This window comes from Haplochromis burtoni, unplaced genomic scaffold, assembly GCF_018398535.1.
Source record: "Haplochromis burtoni strain Fernald_Lab_line unplaced genomic scaffold, NCSU_Asbu1 Contig_2659, whole genome shotgun sequence".
In the NCBI taxonomy this organism is placed as follows: domain Eukaryota; kingdom Metazoa; phylum Chordata; class Actinopteri; order Cichliformes; family Cichlidae; genus Haplochromis; species Haplochromis burtoni.
In genome coordinates this window covers 392-10,857 of record NW_024585020.1, presented here as the reverse complement: position 1 = coordinate 10,857, position 10,466 = coordinate 392, and the positions used below count along the sequence as shown (strand labels likewise).

Genomic DNA, 10,466 nt, shown 5'->3' with positions numbered 1-10,466 from the left:
TTCACTTTTTATTTATTGATAGAATAAGTCTGTAGCCTGACTAACTTTGAGTTTCCTCTACACCCCGTAATTCATAACAGCTCCTCGTTTTCATCACTGTGACAGAGTAAAGCTTCTCTGTGTTGAGTCAACAAACAGGTTATGTACCTCAGTTTTCCAGTTTGCAGACCTTTGAGCAGCTCGGGCCATCTGAAAGTGTTAGCCAAGAGCTCTGGGTTTGGATGGACAGGAAGTGAGATTAGCTGTTGGGTTTGCTTCTGTACCCGTGTTTCTTTATGTTTAGTACAGGAACAGAGACTCCATAGTGCCAGATGTTTGAACAACTTTATATTAAAGCAGTAAGGCTCAGGTTGGTTGAGGTCCTCTACAGTATGTACTATCAGTTTATCATAGTGTTATCAAATGCACACGTAGCATTACGTGGACTGTGAAAGGCATTTCTTTGTTTGTTTTTGTTCTTATTTGTTTTTCTATTTATGTTATATTATGTATGTTGCTTGTTCAGCCTTTGACTTATCAGGATTACTCAACTCTATGCTGATTATTTTGCTCCAAAATTCTTTAATGTGCAGCATCTGTTGTTTTCTCACAAAGATTGATCTAAATACTCACTATAATCAGACAAACTTGGAAGCTACAGTTAGCTGACATTTGTTGAGTTTGCAGTGAGAAATATTTGCCTTTCCTGTCTTTCTGACTGCTTCTCCGGTGTGTTCCAGGTGTCCTCATCTCCACTGTGGTGCTGCTGCTTTCTCAGAAAGCCTTGTTTAAGTTCTACACTCTATTCTTTGCTGTCCTCCTTGGCATGGCAGCAGTCCTCATAAATTACTACGCCACCTCCCACATGGACTTCTACAACGCCTACTATAAAGCAGCGTTGGGCTTCAGGTTGCTGCCTAGAAACGGGCCGACGCTGTGGCTGGGCATGGCCGCCGTCCAGCTCGTCTTTGGGATTGGCTATGTGTTCTTGCTTAACCTCCAGTCTGTGTTTGCTGCGCTGGTGGTCCTGGACATCATGATTCCTCTGTGGGGGCTGATGATTGAACTTCCTGCAGATGTCAGGCATCTGGTGGCAATGTTCTCGGGCCTGGTGCTGGCTCTCAGCACAGCCGTTTGCCTCGCCACGAGGCTCAAATGGTTCTACTATTCATGCCGGTACGTCTACCTGCTCGTACGGCACATGTACAGGATCTACGGACTCCAGCTGCTGCTGGAAGACACGTGGAAGAGGATCAGGTTCCCTGATGTGCTTCGAGTGTTCTGGCTGACCCGGGTAACAGCCCAGGCACTGATACTGGTTTACGTGGTGCAGGCGGTGGGGAGAGAGAGCGGAGATGCCACAGGTGGAGCTGCAGATGGGAGCTCTGATGCACAGGTAAATGCTTTTAGATAAAAAAAAAACTTCACTTCTAGGACATGTTTGCTATATGATGGTCACTTCATAAGCAAGGTAAGCTAACAAGATGTTAGCCACAGTGAATTGATATTTGGTTAATGACCTTATTCAGAGTCTTTGACATATCATAATGTTTACAAAAGTCATATATTTGTTTGGGGAAAGAAGTTTTCCTTTTGCAGCCCCAGGCGCCCCTGTTGGATTTCTGTAATTATATCTAAAAATTAGTTCCTGTGTGTTTAAAAATATCTCTGAAAGCCTAAAATGTATGTAGGTGACCTCTACAGGTTTCCTGTGTTCTGTAGCCAAGTAAAGTCCAGCTGGCACATTAGCTCTTTGCAGTGTTTTACAGGTATATTAATGCACGAATTTCAATGTGAAATATTCTTTTAATAATTTATAAACAGTGTCTGATGTCGGAAGAGCAGTTAAAAATGATGCACACTACATAACAAGTAGGGCTGCAACGATACACAAAATTCACGGTTCGGTTCGATAGTTTGGTGTCACGGTTCAATATTTTTTCGATACAAAAAAATGTTCATGCCTTTTTAATTTGTAATTTATTAAAATTATAAATATATATTTTAACTCAAAAGTACAGTTTTTAAATTTAATGTTGCTGAAACAACAAAGTAATAAAAAAAATCTATCTGATAGATCACTCATCTTTGGAAAAGAGAGTTTATTACAGAGAAATGGCTCTTTCCAAAACAAAAGCTATACTATACGCTTCTTCTGGGCTATATTCTCAGCAGCATATTAAACATATCAGGTCCCCATAAGGAGAATCATGTGCTAACGGCTGTCTAAATGACTCGGGTAAAGTTTGTAGCATGCGTGCTTGTTGTTTTTGTCTGCTTCCACTTGTCTTTGCACTAGGATGATGTCGGCGTAAATGTGCAGTCATATTCGTTGTGTTCCCACTAGTGCTGTCAGCGTTAATCTGAAATGACGTTAACGCCACAACACGGCAAATCTCCGTTAACGAGCTACCGCGGATCGCCCCGTGCGTGGGGCTGGACGGCCAACACGTTAACGAGCTAACTGCGCTAACGCACTAGTTCCCACCCATGTAATTGAGCATTGCGTGGCACATCCAACATACTGTTTTACTTTAGTCCATGACGCGCTTACCTTCAGGGTCATACGTCACATGAAAACCAAAATAATTCCAAACGCCAGATCTGAATGAGGGTGGGGGAGGTTCAATTTGCCATGTTGCAAGGAGAGCTTAACTTCTATCTTGCTTGTAGGGGTGGGCGATATAAACGATATACGATAGAAACGATATAAATTTGGCCAACGATAGAGATTTTGACTATATCGCTCTATCGCGATAGCGCATGTTGATGATGTCATCAAGCTGCGCCTGTTTTGGTCGAAAGCATCGCAGCGGCTACAACCATTATCATCTGCAAATTATGCCGGGACAGTCATAGCAAAGAGATGAAGCACTTTTGAAATATGGGGAAAGCCAAAAACTGCGCTTCCTCCACTTCCGTAACATTGATTCATTAATGTTGAATTCTCTCGCAGCTGCTCTATTCCCATGTTGTTGCAGTATATTAATAACTAACCTTGTATTGTGGATGAATAATCTCAGTTGTTCTCCTGACTGAAGTTTGCCCCGTGTATAGCATCCTGCTATGCGATTGCATTTGTCCCTAACCACCAGAATCCCTCACGTTAACTTTTATCGAGTGGAAAATATGCGCTTACCTGCTGCTCTCTGGCAGGTAGCTCCATGCCCTCCTGGGTTTTACAGTGGGGCAAAAAAGTATTTAGTCAGCCACCGATTGTGCAAGTTCCCCCACTTAAAATGATGACAGAGGTCAGTAATTTGCACCAGAGGTACACTTCAACTGTGAGAGACAGAATGTGAAAAAAAAATCCAAAATTTATTCGTAAATCAGGGTGGAAAATAAGTATTTGGTCACCTCAAACAAGGAAAATCTCTGGCTCTCACAGACCTGTAATGTCTTCTGTAAGAAGCTTTTCTGTCCCCCACTCGTTACCTGTATGAATGGCACCTGTTTGAACTCATCATCTGTATAAAAGACACCTGTCCACAGCCTCAAACAGTCAGACTCCAAACTCCGCCATGGCCAAGACCAAAGAGCTTTCGAAGGACACCAGGAAAAGTATTGTAGACCTGCACCAGACTGGGAAGAGTGAATCTACAATAGGCAAGCAGCTTGGTGTGAAAAAATCAACTGTGGGAGCAATCATCAGAAAATGGAAGACATACAAGACCACTGATAATCTCCCTCGATCTGGGGCTCCACGCAAGATCTCATCCCGTGGGGTCAAAATGATCATGAGAACGGTGAGCAAAGATCCCAGAACCACACGGGGGGACCTGGTGAATGACCTGCAGAGAGCTGGGACCAAAGTAACAAAGGTCACCATCAGTAACACACTACAACGGCAGGGAATCAAATCCCGCAGTGCCAGACGTGTTCCGCTGCTGAAGCCAGTGCATGTCCAGGCCCGTCTGAAGTTTGCCAGAGAGCACATGGATGATACAGCAGAGGATTGGGAGAACGTCATGTGGTCAGATGAAACCAAAGTAGAACTTTTTGGTATAAACTCAACTCGTCGTGTTTGGAGGAAGAAGAATACTGAGTTGCATCCCAAGAACACCATACCTACTGTGAAGCATGGGGGTGGAAACATCATGCTATGGGGCTGTTTTTCTGCCAAGGGGACAGGACGACTGATCCGTGTTAAGGACAGAATGAATGGGGCCATGTATCGTGAGATTTTGAGCCAAAACCTCCTTCCATCAGTGAGAACTTTGAAGATGAAACGAGGCTGGGTCTTCCAACATGACAATGATCCAAAACACACCGCCCGGGCAACAAAGGAGTGGCTCCGTAAGAAGCATTTGAAAGTCCTGGAGTGGCCTAGCCAGTCTCCAGACCTCAACCCCATAGAAAATCTGTGGCGGGAGTTGAAAGTCCGTGTTGCTCGGCGACAGCCCCAAAACATCACTGCTCTCGAGAAGATCTGCATGGAGGAATGGGCCAAAATACCAGCTACTGTGTGTGCAAACCTGGTAAAGACCTATAGTAAACGTTTGACCTCTGTTATTGCCAACAAAGGTTATGTTACAAAGTATTGAGTTGTATTTTTGTTATTGACCAAATACTTATTTTCCACCCTGATTTACCAATAAATTCTTTACAAATCCTACCATGTGGATTCATGGATTTTGTTTTCACATTCTGTCTCTCACAGTTGAAGTGTACCTCTGGTGCAAATTACTGACCTCTGTCATCATTTTAGGTGGGGGAACTTGCACAATCGGTGGCTGACTAAATACTTTTTTGCCCCACTGTATTATTGTAAATACAGAACATTTTATGGATTCGTTGTAAAACTAGCGAGCTAACTTCCTGTTAACTTCTAACTCCGTTAAATTTAATAACTTCTGTTTTCATGGATGCCTGGATGTTAAACTTAATTGTTACACCTGGTAAAGCAGCAACGCTGATGATTTTATTAAAGATTAAAGAATTTAGACCGTTTTTAACTCTCAGTGTTCGTTTGACTTTGGGACCTGAAATGGACGGAGTTTTGGACCCAGATTACTGCGAAGCTCCTACTACGGCAGCCGTAATTCTCTGACAATCCATCAAGCAGTGCAGCGTACTAAAACATTTTTTAACAGATTTCTGCACGCCCAAATCGGTTCGAGGTCAGTAAGCACAACCAGAATTCATACATAAGGCACACTCTCGATTTTTGAGAAAATTAAAGGATTTTAAGTGTGCCTTATAGTGTGGAAAATACGTTATACAGAAGAAAAGAATATATCGGATATATATCTTACCGCACATGCATCAAATTATATCGCGATATGAATTTTAGGCCATATCGCCCAGCCCTACTAGCTTGCCCTGCGCTCAGTGAATCTGCGTTCGACTATTCCACCTAGGCTGCACTGTCGAGCGCAGATCCACTGACACAGACAGCATCGTCAGAAGAAAAGTTGATAAAATAAATTACAAATTTTGTATTGTTCGATACATATGCGTACCGAACCGAAAGCACTGTATCGAACGGTTCAATATCGATACGAGTATCGTTGCACCCCTAATAACAAGGTCATAATTCTTTAACAACCTCCTTTCTACTGAAGCTGCTTCTTCATGTTCTGTGTTGCTGTTAATAATAAAGTCTCACCTAAAAAGACTGCAGAGTCTGAACTGAAGCTAAACGGGATTATGAGTAAAGGTGACGCATGTACCTGTGTGACTGCACCGTTTTCAGGGTTACCTGCTGAGCTGGGATGTGTTCTGGGATCTCACGAGTAACATCATCATCTCTGGCTGCGACTCCACGCTCACTGTGCTGGGGATGAGTGCTGTTATCTCCTCTGTTGCACATTACCTGGGTCTCAGCATCCTGGCTTTCATAGGTATGACTGAGATTGTTAGTTGGAGTGGTAGCAGTTTAAAAGCCTTCCTGATTTGCCCTTCACGAAATTGTTTGGATGCTCCTGGAGTTGAACACTTTCTTAATTTGAACCTTCAGGTTCGACTGAGGAGGAGGACAAACGGTTGGGCTTAAGGCTCCTGTCCTGTTTTTCATCCTGGCTCTTCAGACTGGCCTCAGCAGCCTGGAACCTGAGGAACGTCTGGTACGTCTCGGATTGTGCTTCAGTTTACGCCATCAAAGCAGCCGGCAAACTGTTTTTCTCTCATTGTTCTGTGTGTTTTAGCCCGGGGGTGGGCAACTCCAGGCCTCGAGGGCCGGTGTCCTGCAGGTTTTAGATCTCACCCTGGGTCAACATACCTGAATCACATGATTTGTTCGTTACCAAGCCTCTGGAGAACTTCAGGACATGTTGAGGTCATTTAACCATTTGAATCAGCTGTGTCGGATCAAGGACGCATCTAAAACCTGCAGGATACCGGCCCCTGAGGCCTGGAGTTTCCCACCCCTGTTTTAGTCTCTTTGTGAATTGTTATGTTGCCCTCTAAACTACCAAAACATGTTTAATGATTTATACTGTAAATGACATTTGCACACAGTAGCAGAGTTCACTGTTCCTTTTGTAATCCTGTATTCCTGTGGTTATAACGTAATAACTTCGTACACGTAACTTAGTCTTGGTTTTGATCCACAGGTCCGCCTAAGCCGGTACATGTGCCTTCTGCTGACCGCCATCCTGCACTTCATTCACGGCATGACTGACCCCGTCCTCATGTCTCTCAGCGCTTCCCATGTCTCCTCTTTTCGGCGGCATTTCCCCGTCCTGCTGGTGTCCCTGGCGCTCTTTGTACTCCCCGTGGTGCTCAGCTACGCCCTCTGGCATCACTACGTCCTCAACACCTGGCTCTTTGCCGTCACCGCCTTCTGTGTTGAGCTCTGCCTCAAGGTGAGCGCAAACAATTTATCTTTGACTGGAATGGATGACGTCCAATGTCTCCCAACGTTTTCACAGTCTGTGAGATTTTTGTGTGTTATGTTAGTCATTCAGTTTCACGTATGTGAGGTTTTTTGGACTCAGCATGACTCAAACTAATGAAAAAAATTAATGAATTAACATCCTTGCGGCCCGGCCGGGCACAGGCCGAAAACGGGACACCACCCGCAGGAGGCACCTTAGGGGTCGGGTGCAATGCGAGCCGGGCGGCAGCCAGGAGCGGAGGCCCTGGCTGACCCGATCCCCGACTACCAAGACTGGCAATTGGGACATGGAATGTCACCTCTCTGGTGGGGAAGGAGCCTGAGCCAGTGCGTGAGGCTGAGAGGTACTGGCTAGATATAGTCAGGCTCACTTATGGCCGGGGCTCTGGAACCAGTCTCCTCAGTCTGGTGAGAGGCGTCAGGCTAGGGTGGGTATCTTTGTATCCCCTTGGCTTGCTGCTGGTATGTTGGGGTGTTTCCCATTGGACAAGAGGGTTTGTTCCCTTCGCCATGGTCCTCAGCCGGAAAAGGGTGGAGTGCCCACTCCGGGTCAGGGACGAGACCCTGCCCCAAGTGGAGGAGTTTAAGTATTTCGGGGTCTTGTTCGCGAGTGATGGGAGAAGGGAGCGGGAAATCGACAGACGGATTGGTGCAGCAGCTGGAGTGATGCGGACGCTGCACCGGTCTGTTGTGGTGAAGAGAGAGCTGAATGTAAAAGCGAAGCTCTCAATTTACCGGTCGATCTACGTCCCTACCCTCACCTGTGGCCACGAGCTGTGAGTAGTGACCGAAGGAATGAGATCACGAATAGAAGCGGAGGAGGCCCCGTGGCAGACCCAGGACACGCTGTAGAGATTATATCTCTCGGTTGGCCTGGGAACGCCTTGGTGTTCCCCCGGATAAGCTGGAGGAGGTGGCTGGGGAGAGGGAGGCCTAGGCTTCTCTGCTTGGGCTGCTTGCCCCGCGACCCGGCCCCGGATAAGTGGAAGAAAATGGATGGATGGATGGATGAAATTAACATTCTATGGTCAAGAAGAGATCAAGAGATCCGGAATAGTAAAACTTGTTACTTAAATAATCAAATGACTGTAACAATCAATCCACCGAGATTGATGTGACATATTAAGAGCAATGATTTAAAGCCCTACAAAAGGAGTCCCAGTAAGGATTCTGCCTTGTCTGTTCTGACAGACGTGGCGATTGCAGTGGACACTGATAGTATTCTGCTTATTGAAGCTTATAAGTCTGTGCCTACAGTATAAATTAGTATAGTCTCTATTACACTTATGGCTTCCCAGCACTTTATCGAAAAACAAAGAAATAATCAAGGATTAAATGAATTACTTGTCTGCGATATCCTTTCAACAATTATGCTCTCGCTTTGATGTACTTTGAGCATAAATCCAACGCACCACTTTTCCTTTGCAGCACGTCTCTAAAAACCCACAACTCACTACTCGATAGGCGAGGGAGAGCCGAGCTGTGAGGCGCCAGGCAATTATGTACAGCCCAACAAACAAGCTAAAAACTGATTCAAGAGAGTGGACAAGGAAACACAGATACTAGTTTGTAAATTCTTAAGTGTTGTGAGTTGCATACATACAAAGCTGCTTTCTGACTGCCACTTAGAGAACAAATGTAACTATAAGAACATGGAACACCAGGCTCCTACATTAGATATCTCTGGGCATACGCCACTTGACTAAAATCACTAGCCTGGGACCCGAACTGACAAGGAATGAGCCGAGTTTGTGACGTTCCGAACATCGAAAACTGTTCTCTGACAAGGCCAGAGCGGGACTACATATTTTTAGACTGTTTACTTCAAGCCTTAGAGGTCCAAAAACATTACCAGCTGTCACCAGAGGTCAGCATTATGCTCCGTTCACAGAGGAGTCTGAGCTGTTGCACTTTTTACGTTTAATGTGAAGATTCATCGTATTCAGGGTAGTAAAACTTAAGGAACAAACCCAACTTTAAGACTAACAGAAATGTAACAAACTCTCAAACCTTAAAACATGAATTGTGAGTTCAGGCGATCAACAGCATGCAGGATATTTTTGTTCTTTCTCAAATTAACTTGGAGCATGCAGTGAAGCATGAACACACACACACACACACACACACACACACACACACACACACAGAGCAGAATTTAAAGGAGAGTGTGGGTCAGAGTACCACTTGTCCATATTCTTAGTTAACATTCTTGTTTTGATTTAACCATATTTCATATGTATTCTGTAGTAGGCAAACATCTACTATCCCGGGTTTGTTTGTATTTTGCACTTTTACAGATTATATAATTTAACATTTAAATCAATTCCTACAAGTTTGTTAAGTTAACATGTTATTTATTTCAACTGTTAATTGGTTTAGTTAGAACTCGCCTTACCTACCTGTCTTCCAGAAACAAAAGGAGGAAATTTAGTTTTACTTCTTGCTTTATAGCTTCTGGGTTCATCTGAGGTCACAGGAAGAGACCAAGTGCGGAAGGGGAAGAATTCTTGTAATTTAAAAAAAGTTGATTTTAGAGTGTTTATGGAGAAATAGATTTATTGTTGTAATGTATGGATTACACCAGAGTTTATGTTGCTAGTAAAGAATCGCAGTAGAGGTCGATAATATTCATCTTACCTACTGAATGCAATAGTCCAGAGGAGAAATTGTTTGGTTAAGTGGACGATTTAAGCAGAAGAACTCAGGTGTTTGGGGAAAAAGGTCAGTGTAGCTGTGTGCAGTTATGTTTATTTGAACGGAGTTAACTATGGAGTTGAGTTTCTTATTTATTTTTTGTAAATATTGTTTGGGTCACAAATGGTGAATAAATCACTTGCTACACTGGACAGCATCAGTCTCCTGCACTTCTTTGGCCGCTTAAGTCAAGTCCTACCACAGAGAGTTTGTCAAACTTCCCGTTGGCGTGCTCGCTCCCTGTCAGGAGCTGAAACCGTTCACTCGTCTGCTTTGCTCTCTGCAGATTAAATTCAGCTCACGTTTCTGTTTCCTGCTCTCCAGGTGGTTGTGTCTTTGACCGTCTACGGCCTCTTCATGGCTGACGGATTCTCCAATGTCCTGTGGGAGAAGCTGGATGACTACGTCTACTACGTGCGCTCCACGGGCAACATCATCGAGTTCCTGTTCGGCGTCATCATGTTCGGAAATGGCGTCTACACCATGATGTTCGAGGCGGGCAGCAAGATCCGCGCCTGCACGATGTGCCTGCACGCTTACTTTAACATGTACCTGCAGGCCAAGAACGGCTGGAAAACGTTCATCAACCGCCGCACTGCCGTCAAGAAGATCAACTCCCTGCCGGAGGTGCGCGGTGACCAGCTGAGGAACATCGAGGACTTTGATTTCAACCATGGCACAACAGAAATTCATTGGTAAGTGGCCCCTGCTTTATCGCCTGTTAAACGCTACCAGAAAAGGTAGAAGAGAGCGAGTGTCACTGGCTGCCGCTGACGGTTATAAAACGGAGCAGCCTGCATGTTTTGTTAGCATCAGTGCTAATAAGTTAGCTTCTTGAAAATGACAACACAGCAGGAACAGGCTGAGTGACAGGCTCACAGCTGTGCAGGAATACAGTATACCAGGCACTTTATTTCAGGTTTACAGTAGTTCAGCTGCCATGATGGCAGCTCAC

At 44.7% G+C, this 10,466-nt stretch overlaps 1 protein-coding gene across 1 annotated transcript; it reads left to right on the top strand.

Moving 5' to 3' along the window:
* Nucleotides 1-719: 719 nt before the first annotated feature.
* Nucleotides 720-10,195, top strand: LOC102299708 (E3 ubiquitin-protein ligase RNF139; the record flags this gene model as incomplete). Its single annotated transcript, XM_042217708.1, is given in 6 exon segments — nucleotides 720-1,375; nucleotides 5,675-5,822; nucleotides 5,939-5,971; nucleotides 5,974-6,044; nucleotides 6,534-6,785; nucleotides 9,836-10,195. Coding segments are annotated over 6 exon segments (1,520 nt in total), but the record flags the coding sequence as incomplete, so codon positions are not given.
* Between the last annotated feature and the right edge of the window lie 271 nt (nucleotides 10,196-10,466).